The 16415-nt window shown below is 30.1% G+C and overlaps 1 protein-coding gene across 4 annotated transcripts in view; it reads left to right on the top strand.

Moving 5' to 3' along the window:
- The window catches only part of LOC142333737 (integrin beta-PS-like), an 84337-nt gene that overhangs the window by 22783 nt on the left and 45139 nt on the right, over positions 1 to 16415 (top strand). For all 4 annotated transcript variants that reach the window (XM_075381192.1, XM_075381190.1, XM_075381189.1 and 1 more), the window contains 4 exons: positions 3729 to 3930; positions 8311 to 8539; positions 13713 to 13824; positions 16243 to 16413. In XM_075381192.1, the coding sequence (XP_075237307.1) occupies positions 3729 to 3930; positions 8311 to 8539; positions 13713 to 13824; positions 16243 to 16413 (714 nt within the window). The remainder of the gene's footprint in view (positions 1 to 3728; positions 3931 to 8310; positions 8540 to 13712; positions 13825 to 16242; positions 16414 to 16415) is intronic.

Below are 16415 nucleotides of genomic sequence, written 5' to 3'. Positions count from 1 at the left end.
CCTATCTTGGTGAAGTAAACACCCAGACAGGACCCTAGCCACCCAGGCTGCTGTTCTATCTGTACATCTATAGCAGTATCAGACCTCACAGCCATCCTTTGTAGGGCTGAGAATCTAAGGAAGCCGACAACTATGTTTCATTCCTTTTTTAGTTTTCCAATTAACTTGCAGATCAAAACCAGAATTGATTCTCGCAAGCTCTCTAGCTACTTTGGTGTGTTCAGCTTTGTACCTGGGGCAGACATATAAGATATGGCGTACATCAGTGGCCCTATACTTTGGACACAAGCCTGAGTTAATCAAACCAAATCTAGTCAACCTATCTTGAAAAGCATCACATCCAGAAAGAAACTGTGTAATATGTCGATCGGGGGGAAATTCACGTAACTATCTGCATTCTTCTCACATCAGGAAAATTACCATCCAATCGGAACTGTCCGATGTAAGACATCGGACAGTTCTGTCCACCTGATCTGCCATAAATTGAAACCTTGGTCGTCTATTTCTTTTATGCACCCAGAGGTAAGTTGCCCTTTCTTCTTAGCATCATAATGTAATTGGCGCTCAGTTGCAAGGATTATCAGTGGGCTTAATACACAGAAATTCTGTGTAAACTTCTGATTTATGCTATTATATATATATATATATATCTGTTGTGTGTGCGTGTGTGTGTAGATACGAGGGATATCTCTAAAAGTAAAGACCGCTGGGAAATTGCTCTCCTTAAGGTTGGCGAACCAACCTTAAGGTTGTCATTCATGGCCACGCTATTAATGTACACACTGCATTGTTGTCGCGTTGTAGTATCTTTATTTGTCAGTTATTATGTTATAAGATGAATAGGAAAATCGATGTTGCCGGCTGTGAAGTACGTAACGTTTTTAAACCTCAAAACGTTAACCTCACTGAAATTCATAGGCAGTCGGTTACTGTGTACTGTGATAATGTGATGAATGAAAAAAACGTCCGAAAATGTTATGAAAGAATGTTTAGAAATAACAGAATTAATTTGCACCATGAAAAACGTTCGGGGAGGCCCTTGATAATCACCGATGACTTGTTGAAACGCGTCGATCATGAAATCAGAAAACACGGTCGCTCAACGATTTCCGACCTATCCCTTCTTTTTGCCGATGTTTCAAGAACTGCTACCGGCCGCATTGTTCATGTCCATTTAGGCTTCAGAAAGGTTTGGGCACATCGGGTGCCGCACGTCTTAACGGAACGCCTCAAAAAAATCCGAATGGGGTCTGCTTTTGAATTTTTGATGCGCTACACGGAAAAAGGTGATGAGTTCCATAATTCGATTTTTACCGGCGAAGAAACACGGATTTCGTATCACACGCCAGAGAAAAAACGGCAGTCAAGTGAACGGTGTCATTCTCAATCGCCAACCAGACCGACATAGGTCAAGCCGCAGCCATTTCTACGCAAACTGATGGCCACAATCTTTTGGGATCGGTTTGGCGTACTGCTGATTGATTTCGAGCCACGTGTAACGAATATAAATGCAGAAACCTACTGCGAAACTCTACGAAAGTTACAGCGCGCCATTCACATGTTGCGGATACGACACGTGATTTACCGAGAACATTTGGTTGCGAAATTTACAAACACCCACCTTATAGTCCGTCCGGATTTAGCTACTTCTGATTACCACTTGTTTGGGGAAGCGAAAGGATTTTTGAGCGGTAAGCAATATGTAGGTGACAATGAACTTAAAAATGTTGTTAATCAATGGCTAAATGGACTGGCGACGGAAGAATACGATGAGGGTATATTGAAGCTATATATATATATATATATATATATAATTATAATTTTTCGAAACTCATTTTTCGAGACCCATATCACCTCTGTACTAATAATTATTGTGTATGTGTATGTATATATATATATATATATACACACACACAATTCACCTTGACCCACCCAAGTACAGAATTAAATAAAGTAAATTGACACTCATCTTACTTTTTTATGATGTCTACAATAGTACTTTCGTCGCAATCCACATCCTCAGTTGTAATTCTTCTTTATAATGTTTATTACCAAATTACATATTAAAGTCAAAATGATAATTAAAATACACAAAATTTAATATATAAGATTTAAAAATTAAAAAGTTAAAAATTTTCAAATTTATAATTTTTTTAAATCTTTTTTTTAATATAAAAATTTTTAAAATTAATATTAATTAAAAGTTATGTATATATAAATATGACGTCAATTTTTATAAAATAAAATTAAAATTAAATAGGATAAAAACAAAATAAACTACTTGTTGGTCAGCCAATACTATATAGTACTGTATGAATAATTAAATTTATGTATTATCATTATCTTTACCTGAAAATGTGCTGACAACTATTGCCACCATTATAAGTGTGCCATCCTCATACTCTGTTTGCAAGTTGACCGAGTTGAATTTCTTTCAAAAAAAATTCCATTATTATATGCTTATTTCAAATTGTTGATTCCCCTTGAAACATGTACCTTGGAAGAACAACAAGCTTTGATAAGATTTTTGTTTTCTAAAGCTGTGAAACCGGCTAAAATTCATTTGCAGATGTTAAAATGGTATGGTGCAAACCGTATTAACTATGCAAATTCTTATAAGCGGATTGAAATGTTCAAATCGGGCAGATCAAGTATCGCATTGATTTTCATTGTAGTGAAGTCCAGTGGAAGTTTTGATCATCATTTTGCAAAATCGAATTAATGAACTTATTTGCAAAGAACAACGCATAAATGTTCACGAAATCATTGAAATTTTTAGCGCAAGTATCAGGACAGTCCATTCCATTATCCATGATAAGCTGAATTACCCCTAAAATACATTCAACGTGGCTTGACTCAGGATGGTTGACTCAAAGGCATCCAAATTCTCATTTGCAAGGAATTTTAAACAACAGTTTTTATCAGAAGGTAATGGTTTTTCAGATTGCATAATAACTTATGATGAAATTTGAAATCATTATTTTCAGCTGGAATTCAAACTTCAGAGTATAGAATGGAAACATCCTAGTTCACCCCTTGAAAAAATTCAAAACCTATGCTTCAGCCAGTAAAGTGATCCTAATAGTATTTTGGGATTATAAAGACCTAATTTATTACGATTATTTGGTTGAATCAAATACAGTCTTATTATGACGTGCGAGAAAGTAAAGTGAAACCTACAATAAGAAGGAAACAACCTGTTTTTCTCAAAAGATGTAAATTCTTGTGCTTGATAATGCCCACCTGCCGTAACACTCAAAAATCACAGGAAGGTATTCAAAAGTCAAGTCAGGAGGTATTGATTGCCACATCTACCTTACAGTCCTGATTTTGCACCATCAAATTTTTATTTGTTTGGTCTTCAAAAGAGGTTTATCTGGCGCTAAGTTAGACACCAGTGGGCTGATCAACAACGGCTTACATATAAAAATAAACAGTTCCTTACTACTGGATTGAGAGAAAGTACACAGGAAGATGGGACAAGTGTCTAAATTTAGCCGGAGATTATGATGAAAAGTAATCTTAGCTTCATTGTCACTGAATTAATATCATTTCTACAGCCATTTACCTCTAATTATTGTATGATCCTCATAATTTTTATTAGAAAGTTAACCGAATGAGAAATTTGGTTCACTTTCAGTCATTTTTTTTGATCGGGATAAATGATTTTTTATTGTATTAATATTAGTTTTTTTAAATTGTATTTATTTTTTTTTGTTTTACTATAGAATTTTAAAGATTCAGATCGCTGCTTCCAATATGCAGGAGAAAATGCAAATGTTCTTAATGGAAAAGAATGCTCTAATATTTACTATCCAAAATCTAGTATTGATATCACAGTTAACAAAAATTTAACCAAAAAAATAACTGATCCGGAGCAAGTAACTGTACAAATTGCTCCGCAAAAAATTGAATTAAAATTACGATTAAGTAAGTTATCTTATTTCTTTTTATGAATTTTTTTGTTACTTACTAATAGGTATAATAAGTTTTTGCTTTCTAATAATATAAATTTATGTGCAAAGGGTTTTCAACTACTGAGTGAATCCTGACGATTTAAAAATAAAATAAAAAATTTAATTTATGTATGTATGTTTTAATATGTAATAACAGCAAATATAATGTCATAACTTCATTTTTTAAAAATTCATAATATTAGACAAATATCCTCCACCATTTTCCATTCACTGATGTAGTCTGTTCTGCAGATTTTGCATGGCTGCTATTATCATGTCATCTGGTAGCTTTGATTTCCACTTGTATGAATGGTTTGAGTTCATTAACCATATTAGGTGTCTACTAATGAACACTAGACTTTAGATACCTCCAGAGTAAATAGCCCCATACTGACAGCTCTGGAGAATGTACCAACCAAGCAATATCTCTTGAACCTTTACCATGGATGCTCTGGCAATATGGGTTTCGTGTAATTTATAGTTTACCAATCAGAATTGACTGTCACTATGTGCTCTATTTCTTTGAAGAAATAAGGATCTACGATTCCAAAACTTACCAGAGCACAACGGACAGTTACACATGAAATCACTTAGGATTCATATAAGACTGGTAATGAAAATTTTGTTTGTTCAGTGTGCCCGATAATTGGAAATATGCTTTGTCACTCATTAGCAGGACCGTTTCATCGGTAAACACATTAATAAAATTTGCATAAAATGTTACTCGATTTGCTTTGTCACACTCACTTAGATCTTGGATCACTATCATTTTATGCGGATGAAAGTTCAAATCCTCAGGTAGAATTCTTCTGACACTGTTGTAGGATAAACAAAGGGCTGCAACATGCTTCTGGTTCAGGTCTCATCATCGTCGCCTATCTGAATTGTTAATATTTGATGAAGTTCTTGTGTAGTGCACAAGACCTGTGGTTTGTTATAGAATTAGTAATTCAGAAATTTGTTATCCACAACTTTATTGCATTGCGGCTAGCCATGATGTGTATTGTGGTACCACGATGTGAGTATTGAAATCCCAACAGAGTAATTCCTGTGTAATCACAACCGAATCATTAATTTTAAAATACATTTCTACTACGAAGTCACGGTGAAGTCCACTGTCCATATTTACTGAAATGGACTCTGGTATGCAAGGTCATAGCCATATCAATTCCTTCTTACCTGTTGGAGTCGACAACTTATTTTGATTGTAAAATCGCCAGGTTTCCATGACTCATTTTGTGTATATACAGAATGTATCACAGAAACATCATAATCGGAATAGGTCTCAGAGAGATGTTAGTCTCTACGCGTTGGACATAATTTACAGTTGACCGAGATTGTAGATGGTGTATCACATACAAATTTTGGAAACTCAGCACACTTTCAAGAGAAGTTTTTTTGCAGAGGGTAGCGTTTTGAATTTTTTTGATTGTGGTGAACCATATCAGTGGTATTCCATCTTCTGCTGTTCTTCTTCTAGGTAATAATTATCCACCCGAGTTTTTTCTCCTGTCTCATTATAGGAGAAGAAGTCATCTTCCATCTTGACAATGTTTCAGAAGCTATTTACAACATTCCTGTCATTGCTGTTTGTTCTTTTCTGTAGTTTGCACGATACCCATTCCAAATAGATTTTATGGTAGCCTAGTTCTACAATAATGTGTTCCTACTTGTTTTTTTAATATGCTTTTCTAGGTGGTGATGTGTTGTGTGATTCGATTGTCATTTTGAATCAATTCATCCACCTTCTTTGGTATTTCTCACCCCACTGCAAGGTTCATCCTCAATATTAATTTTTATCAGCTTCTGGTGTTCTGATGTACAAAATTTTATTATCGGTCTACTCATAGTACTTCGATCAGTGATTTCAACACCATTAATAGCTTTTCCTTTTTTTTTGTTTAACTTCTTAGACCACCGTTAGGTATTGCTTCGAGGATGAGATGAATGATTTGTAGCATCATTAATAGTTTTTAGCGACAATGAATGTCACTAGTGTTTAATTTTTTCTGCTGCTAAAAGTTCATTCAGATTTCAAGTAAGAAATTTGGTAAATAGTTTTTTGAACACAATGTTATCCTTTTTAATTAAACTCATTGCTCTTTATTCGTATATATTGTCCTGTAAGAAATGTAGAAAAAAGTTTATTTGGCTCCTGTTATATATAGACACGCAATTAATCAAACTAATTTAAGAGAGATTTATGAATCCTCCATTGGGGACAAATCCAGCAACCTTTGAATTAAATATTATGAAATTTTAAATGTATTATATAATAATAATGTATCAAACCAAAGAAACAAACATAGGATACTACTTTAGTCTGTGAGATATACTTTGTGTTTATCTTAAAATATATAAAAAATAAATAAAAAATAAAAAATTTAATTGATAATTAAATTAATAATAAAAATGTATAAATTAAAATATATGTAATAGAACTGAATAATTTATTTGAAATTATATTCAAAGTGTTTTTCTTTTATGTAAATAAATGAATGAGCTGATGAGTTTAATTAGATAAATCTAGATTTTCTGCATATCCTAACGTATATTTGAATATTTTTCTGTTAATGCCCATGTGTATCAGAAAGGCAGAGTTAGTTAACAAAATTCTTTCCAAAAAAAAAAATCCTTTCCAAAAATTGTTTTTACTTTAAATATTCCAATAAAGTAACTGTAATTTGGGATATTAAATTAAATTATTAATATTAATCAGGACTTGCATTGATCAGGAATCGATGTGGTCTTGTTGGGTCGATTATTAGATCTTTACAATCTTTTAAATTTACCACAATATATAATTAGTTTTTATTTAATTTATGTATTCAACAAAATCTTTGATTAAGATATAATGATAAGTTATTATTAATACAAATACTTGGCTGTTTATTCAAAAGCAAGCATTTGCGTGATGCAAAGGTATGCTCAGGTATGGTTGATGCAGACTTACCTTATTGCCTTACCTAATTAGTGTATTGCAAGCTTTCCTTCCTATAGATTTAGAGGAGGTAGACCTGGGATTTGCAGGTAGACCAGGTAGACCTGGGACCTGCGGTAGATTTGTGACAGGAAGACCAGTTATATTTTTACTCTGTTAACATTTAGATGTTGTCTCTCGGCCATTACTTTGGCCTTCTAATTAACGACACACCTGGTTTATTGAACCAGAGCTGTAGCAAGCTACAGATAGATCCCAAATTGACAAAACTGCTTTATGTATGTAAAGCATCTATATTATATTATATAATAATTATAATTTTTTTTTTTTTTGTATTATTATGGACTACAACTACTCTTTTTGTATTGGCATTACTTAGATCAAGGATTCTCTTCTCTAAGGTTTTTCTTCATCCTTCCAAATCAGATTTTGCAACAGTTCTTTTTAGTTTTCCACGAAATTGCTTGCCTACTATTCTTTTAGCAATTTATGTATATCATATCCAAATCATTATGCGCTTGGAATTTATTGATTATTAATACTTAAGAATTTTCAACTGTAACAAAATATGTATGCATGATAGTGTGATTTCCTTGTATGACCGTACAGTTCTGGACACTTCAGTACACTGCAGTTCTTCTATTTGTTTGAAAACACTTTATTTAGTTGATTTCATGGAACGGTTTGGAGGTACTGTACTAGAGACCCGTTCAATTATTTGTTTTACTGATTTATCAGAAATAATGTGCTAACTTCAAATCCAAAGCTCAAAGGATATATAAGTTGTTTAAAATTATCAATCTTTAAATATTATGCATGAATCACCAAGTAAGGTGATGCAATATGATACTGATTTGTTAGTAACAAGCACAATTAATCATCATTACCATTTTGTAGATTGATGTAGCCGATTATAAATAAATTAACACTATGTTGAATCTTTTTAAAAAAGTTATTACTTTTGATAAGGCAGCTGTAAAGACTAATATACTTTTAATCACGCTATCTCCCTAACTAACTCTTAAAGGATTTCAGATTATTACAATCGTGTTTGATTTTTCAAATAAAGCCAAGCTTTAATCTACAAATCTACAAATAATGTGACACCAAAATTTAAAAAAAAAGGAAATAAAAATCCTTAAATTGATGAGACTTATACTAAAAAATGTAAGATAACAAAATATCAATATTTGTTAATATTTTAATTCAGTTCATAGTAACTTTTTGAACATTCTCTATAAATGTCTAATTGTGTTCTGATCTGAATGAGATTTATCTTTTAGTGTTATTAATGCAGAAATGATCCGACTAAGGACAAAATTAAACAAGGATTAATTTGTAATCACTTTAATTTTTATGCTTGAAATTTACAGAATTAATATATATATTATATATATATATTTTTTTTTGCAGATAAAAAGGAGACATTTAAATTTTATTATCAAAAATCTGAAGGTTATCCGGTTGATTTATATTTTTTGATGGATTTATCCAAAAGTATGGATGACGATAAAGCTAAATTATCATCTGTTGGTGAAACATTGGCAAATTCAATGAAAGAAATTACATCCAATTTTAGATTAGGATTTGGAAGTTTTGTTGATAAACCTGTCATTCCGTTCGTTTATTTACCTCACGAAATGTAAGTAAATCTAGTTAGCTAATAACACTTTTTGTTCAAATCTTATTTAACCCCAAAAAAATATTAAATTGCTGAACAATAAAACACATACCTTATAGTTCCTATTTTGTTTTGTTCCAGAATTTTATAATAAGAGGGTCATTCAAAAATTAAATAGACAAATGGCTGTAAAGAAAAATTAATATTTATTCATTGAATAAAATGGAATATTTTACAGATTCAGGCCTAGAAGTATAGTTAATTGTATCTCAACCACCAATGTCTGGTACACCAGTACTCACTTTCCAGTATTAAAATCCGTATAAAAGCAACTAACTTTTACTAGAATTTGAGCCTCATACATATCATCCTCATTCATCCTCTGAAGTAATAACTTCAGTGGTTCTAGAGGCTAAACAGTAAAGGATTTGAACTTCAGAATCGTCTACTTTGAAAATCAGCTGTTAAACAACTGATTTGTGATGACGAGTTAACTGCTAGACCAACCTGGTGGGCTTGAGAAAACATTTAAAAAAAAAATTTAACAAAAAAATAAATTTAAATAAATTGTAAATAATACTCTTTAGAAGAAAAATAATAATAATCTTTGTTCCACAAAATATAAACTGATTAAAAGTGAAAATAAAATTATTTAGTTATAAATTCTTAAAACAAAAGCTTAATAGACATATAAAATAAACAGACAGTAATAACATTTATTATTTATTCATTTATTATTTATTAATATCATTTATTATATATGAGCTTGTGGAACTGGGTACCCGCTATAATAATAACTGTATTGGAGGTTACCATCTATTATTTTTCAACGAGTAAAGTAATTAACTAATCATTTATTGAAAAATGGTCAAGTGTGGATTTCCAAGCGGACTACAAAGTTAATTACACTATACAAGTCTTACAGTACTAAAATTTCAAACTAGTGGCAAGATTATATATATACAAGCAGATTAGATAACTCAAAACCATAAATACAATACAGGAATACAGTGATAAAATTGAAAATGAAATTAAACCTAGATAAAATAGAAAGAAAAATAATGATAATAAAAATATTAAACTTTCAAAGTTACAGATTCCACCCAGAATCACAGGCCAATTAATTAAAAAAACTCTACATCTTCATTTGACAACAACCAATCTTAAATTAATAATGAAAACTTGTTAGTCTTCTATGAATTTAAATTCCCTCGGTAAGTGATTAAATGTTTTTGGACTAAGTACAAATAAATAAAAACATTTAAATTACTCGATTCTTGGCGTAGAAGGAACTACTCTATCTGCTTACCACAAAGGCCTCGTAACAAAAATACCAAGGATCCTATCCTGTTTACAGCCTTTATAATACGTCATTAGTATTTTATAGAAATACATGTAACACCGCGGCAAGATCTTAAGACCTATGAATAACGGGAAGGATGTCTAGTTTTACCAGATATTATATATGTTACATGTTTCTGAGCGATATAAGCAGACCTAAAAACATTGTGGTAAGCTCCAACCCGACAAATTTATCTGTACTTTAACCTTGACTGTACAAAAGCATTCAGAACTCTGACGGCACAATATTTTTTTAAATAATAGAATTTATTTATACAAATCCTAATTGCTTTTTTGAAATTGTAATCTGGACGTTTCAGAATAGTCTACTGTCCAAAGTATTTCACAAATGTAGCATGTGAAATGTCCTTTGCAAACTGATATTCATGTAATTTGTCTTATTTACATTCGATGAAATTCCGTTCATTACAAGTCACTGTCTTATGACCCTTAGATCAGCCTCATGTCATTTTAAATGCAAAAAACTTTAAAAAAAGACAAATTTTTTATATTTTTTTTTACGAATCTATATACTTTCATGAAAAACTATAGCTGCTGCCTAGCCGGGAAGTAAAAGTTTTGAAAAATAAACTTTTAATATTTCTTGAAAAGCATAATGTATTAACAAAATTTTCAGTATGGCTTTAGGAAAAATTGTCACTTGTTCAACCATTTTCTTTCTTTTTTTTTTGCAATTTCAATATTGCATTTGAATTAGTTCTGATTTTTTTACCGATGACAAAACTTAATATCTATGATACCAAAGGAGCTACTTACAATTAATCGGTTAGTGTTATCTTACCGATTGTAAACAGGTAGCTGAAATTTCATCTTTTTATAAGAATTAATGTATAAAACCTAGGTCGTAACTTCAAGATGTAGTGCCACAAAGAAGTATCATCTGTGCCTTGCTTTTGTTATTGTTTATTAATAGAATAAACTCTCTCAAAAATGTTGAACCTTTCATTGTTACCATCTTGTCGGCTGAAATAACCATACCTACATATGAAAATAATTATTTAAAGGGAATTAAAAATTACACAATAACAGTTCAAAAAATTATTCCCAGAGAAGATTATAACCAACCTACTTTAAATATGGATAAAACTTCTTTTCAGGAGACATAATTATATGGTTAGAACTTCCATTTATGATAATGATAACACTTCTGTCACCCATAAACCAAAATTTGTGGATGCTTTATTAAATGACAGATACTCTTGAAACAAAGAAATTGTTTGATTTGCAACAAATCAAATGGTATTGTTTTGCTTTGAAGTGTCTTAATTAAACACTAAGATTATAATCAGTATTTAATGTTTATTATGGTTACATTCATTTCTATATCAGATGTATAATATAATCTCTTGTTACTCCCTCAAAAATCATAATTAGTTTTCAAGATATAAAAATGGGCTATCATATCGTTGTTTGGCATCCATAAGTATTAATCATGTAGACTGACATTTAAAAAATTAACCGTATATTAATATCTTTAACTTATGTTTATATGAATGTATAATCTTTGCTAAAATCTCTTATTCTTTAAAAAAATAACAATATCCATCTTTACCAAACCAGACAATTGAATAGTTTTCATTAAATACAATACAATAATTTGGCTTATGAGAAAGTTCTGTTGCCATTTTTAATAAATTTCCATATCATTTGAAAAATTCTCCCTCAAATTAGTAAAAGATATTTTTTCACAAACAATATTAGTCGGTCAATGAATTTTAAGTAATACTAATTAAAAAATTAAAAAAAAACTGTGAATTTTCTGCATCTGTTTAAGATATATTCTCAAATAATTTTCATTAACACCTTCTGAATTGTAGTTATTTTTACTGACTTTTGAAGAAAAATATGGAGTTACTTTTGGTCTCGCAGAAGAATTAGGGGGTGAAATAGAATTTTTTTTTTGTTTTGAGATATGAGGAGTATGAAAATATCATTCACTTAAAATGTAATTTCTTTAATATATATCTGTTAAAATTTTGTATAAAGGTTTTTTGCCTCTGTATAAAATTTTGTGACTCGAAAATCTCCAAAACTACAAGATCAATTTAATTGAAATTTAGACATATTGTAGTTCTGTATCAGAAGTTGTGCATGTGAAAATTTGATGAAGACTGGGTGAGTCGTTCTTAAGTTGTGCTCAATTTAAGGTTGACGACAGACAACTTCGGGAATTTTTTTCAATAACACGATGTTATTACGGAGTGAAAATTAATTTTCATGTTTTGAGGTATGTAGATTACAAAAATATAATTCACATATAAACTTTTAAGGCTCAAAAATCTCCAGAACTACTACATTTTCATTATAATTATGATGTAGTAGGTATCTGAAGTTGTGTATGTGAAAATATTATGAGGATTGGTTGAGTCATTTCTGAGTTAAGTTGACTTTGTATCGGTGTATTTTTCATATGTGCTTATGCAGCGAGTCATAGCGGTAAGCGAGTTTAAACTTGATACTTGTATGTAGGGTCAGCTCTATTTTTATTTATCTCAAATTTACAATTATAATAATAATTTAATTTTCTTATAAACAGATAATATATTTTAATATTAAATAAAAATAAAATTATACCTCTATTAGTTTTCTCATTTAATTTATGTTTTGTATATTTCTTGTGCAAAATATTGTATAAAATAATTATATAAAAAAAATTACGAAAATTCGGTCTTCTTGCGCAGAACAACTGAAGAACTTTTTATATTTAGTATCTTCATACATTACTGTAATATTATTTTGCATGTTTTTATTTGAAATAATTAATATTTTTAAAAAACCTTTTGAACTAGAATCTTCATTGTTCATCATAAAAAATTTAAATCTAAATATATACAATCAATTAGCATTACCTGAAACAAACTTATTTTACTCCGAAAAATAAATAAAAGTATTTAGAACAAATGTAGTGAAATAACTTCAGTTAAAATATACAATCAACTACCAAACAAATTGAAGGAGCTGAAAAAAAAAAACAGAGCAGTAAAAGTTAAGTCTTTCTTAACTTTTTTAAGTCCAAGAAATACTTTAAAACTGGTTAATTAATCGCAGTATTTAGCTAATCACTAGAGGATGCAAAAAATTTAAAAAAATAAAAGATGAATTTCGTATTTAGTTATGTAAGTCAGCAATAAAGTATAGAATAATTTATATTTGTTTTTCAGTTTGTGTCCAGTTCCTAGACCAGGTAACTTAGTTTATTTAGTTTTATATGTATATATATATATATATATATATATATATATATATATACCGGTAACTTAGTTTATCTCTTTAGAATTATTTATACATACAATTTGTAATGTGTAAATACTGTAATAAGAAACTGAATAAATACCTACATACTTTAATCACATCTATTTTTTTATTTTACAATTTATATGTGATGATACTCTGATCAAGGTTTTAATGTGTTTTGTTTCCCTTGATCTTGGTGGGTAAACATTTTCCCTTTTTTTATACATTTACGAACATAACTATCCAATTCCTGATGTGATCAGAATAAAAAATTTACATGCTTTCCATAGACATTATTTATTTTATGTATAAAAAAATGCGGGGCTCTATATGTATATATATATATATATATATATATAGACTATTCTATCTGTTTGCCACTCAAATCCACGGTTTGGTGTTTATCAAGGTAATAGATAATCAAGAAATATTTTATTAATTAATCGACATAATCAATTCAATTTTGTATGAAACATAAAAATATGAAATGAACATACTTTGAGCAGTATTATAACAAAATTCTAATTATATATTTATGCAATAAATGATTTTTTGTTATTAAATATACAGCATTAAAATTATTTACTTTACTTTTCAGAAAAGCAAAGAAGTGTGCAGAAATAAATTATAATGAAAATGATGAAAGTTGTGATGTTGCATATGGATTTCGAAACAACATGCCGCTTAACAATAATACAGCAAAATTTTCAGTAAGTAAGAAATAAATTTGAATTTAATCTATTAACTGATAGTTCCATCTTGATGCTCCACTTCAGTATCATTTAATTATACTTGGTTAAGTTACATATGCACTTGCACATGCACACACGCACGCACGCGCGCGCGCACACACACACACACACACACACACACACACACACACACACACACACACACACACACACATACATACATACATACATACACACACTCACACTCACTCACTCGCTCGCTCGCAGTCTTATAAATCAAAAATATTTTATCTAATTTATGCATTATTGACAGTAGAGGCAGTATAATTTTATGTTACATACATATATGCATACATATATATATATATATATATATATATATATATATATATATATATATATTATATACACTCCTGCTGTTTTAATTATCTCTATGTTATGTAACATTCTTTTTTAATATATTATCTATTCAAAATTATTGTACGAGGATTGTTCAGATGACTAGAAAAATTATTATTTATTCAACGATAATGAAACTAATGCTACTTTTCTACATAATCCCAAGCTAAATTTAGGTAATTGATCTTTCTTATTTCAATTGTAGAGAATTGTTCACCTCAGTGCTGGAGCCATTCTTGACCTGCTCATTGTTGCCAAACATGGCACCACATAAAGACTCTTCAAGTGGACAAAACAAAAATAAATCTCATGATTTCCGATCAGGACTGTAAGATTGATGTGGCAACACTTTCTAACCTAACTTTTGAATAGCTTCTCATGACTTTGGAGCTGTGTGGGGCAGGCATTATGCAGAAGAATTACACCTTAAGTTCCATACAAATGTGAATTCATGTGTCTTTGTAACTTTGAATCTATCATTTTGGAACTCACATTGCGAATCTTAGAACATTTTTTGCAGTAAATCGGCTCATTATGAATAATGGAATAAACAGTGCTGGTACTCGCACTACAAATTGAAGCAATTTCCTAAAAATTTTATGTCTATCCTGGCAGATAAAATTATCAATACGATTTTATAAAGCGTCAGTCGAAATGCCCATCAGTCTTTCACTACGATGAAAATCAATAATGACACTTGTTCATTGCAATTTAATCTATTTGATCCACTTATAAAAATTTGGACCATTATTACTTTGTACATACAGTTTTAACATATACAACTGAATTTTGGATGTCTTCACCTTCAGAAGAAAAAATCTATCACAGTGTGCTGTTCATTCTCAATACATATTTTAAGTGAAGCTGATATTTTGAAATAAACAAAAGAGATTTTAATAATTGAAATTCTTTTCGAACAGCTAATATTTTTATTTCAGGGATGCCAACTTGAATGTCAGACAGTTTCAGAATTCTGTTAATAGCTTTCTGTTGTGGCGATTTGTCTCAACTTTTGAATGATGCTTATCTCAGTTGCAACATGAAAACAGTTTTTAGGTTACTTGACATCAGGTAGAAGTGTGCTATGGTTAAAAAATCATGTAAAACTGTAACAAAAAAAAAAACAATACTCAAAAACAAAACCCATTTGTATAATTATATTATTACTAAATTAAAAAAAAACCATAAATATATCATATATGGAAGGGTACAGCCCCCCCCCCCCGCTGTACCCTTCGATGAGCACAAACTCCTTGTGTTCATGGAAGGGCAAAATGGGTTGTGCTTATGGGAAGGTTGGATGTAATTCCAAAAAAGGTAACAAATTAATTAATTAATTTAAGGAATTAGTAAACAAAAAAATAAAATTTAATAGTAATTTTAAGATTTTTCATTAGGAAAAGGGTTATATTTTGAGTTCCATGCAAATCTTAAGAAAGTTCAATAAAGCCATTCTGATAATGACTTATTTTCTTCTACATAAAAATTTCACCACTATACGTAGGGCTTTGTTAATCTAGAATGAGAATTAAAAAAATTATTCTTTTTACTTTAAATATTCCAATAAATTATTTTTAGATAAAAACTGGGTTACTAGATTAACTTATCTGGACTAATCTGGACTTTAATCGATCACGAAAATGTGCAGTATTATAGGACAAATTAAGTACAATCAAATAATTGCTTTTGTTTAATTTACTTAACTATGTAACAGAATGTTTGATTAAAATATAATAATAATAAATTATATTTATTATTAATAGGAATATTTTCTTTTTATTCAAAATTATATATCAAAGTGATGGGAGAAAGTTAATAACTATCTGACATGGTGATGCTAGAGGTAGACAGTTTGGGACAGGAAGACCAGTTATATTTTTATGCTATCGCCTTTGTGATGTTATTTGCTGACCGTTATTTTGTAGGTCTATTTAACAACACGCCCAGTTTCTTTGCAAACATACAGCCATTACTTTTTTTAATTTAAATTTTATGTTATTACTATTTTTATTTATTTATTAATTTATTTTTTCTTAGAAAGAAGTAACGGATGCAAAGGTATCATCTAATGTGGATTCACCAGAAGGTGGTTTGGATGCTTTAATACAAGTGATCGTTTGTAAGGAGGAAATCGGTTGGCGTGATTCAGCTAGGCATTTAATTATTTTTTCGACCGATGCTGCTTTTCATATTGCTGGTGATGGTCGGGT

The sequence above is a fragment of the Lycorma delicatula genome, chromosome 13 (assembly GCF_047948215.1).
Source record: "Lycorma delicatula isolate Av1 chromosome 13, ASM4794821v1, whole genome shotgun sequence".
NCBI classification, from domain to species: Eukaryota; Metazoa; Arthropoda; class Insecta; order Hemiptera; family Fulgoridae; genus Lycorma; species Lycorma delicatula.
Note: the sequence above shows the minus strand (reverse complement) of the source record. Positions and strands in the feature narration are given on the sequence as shown.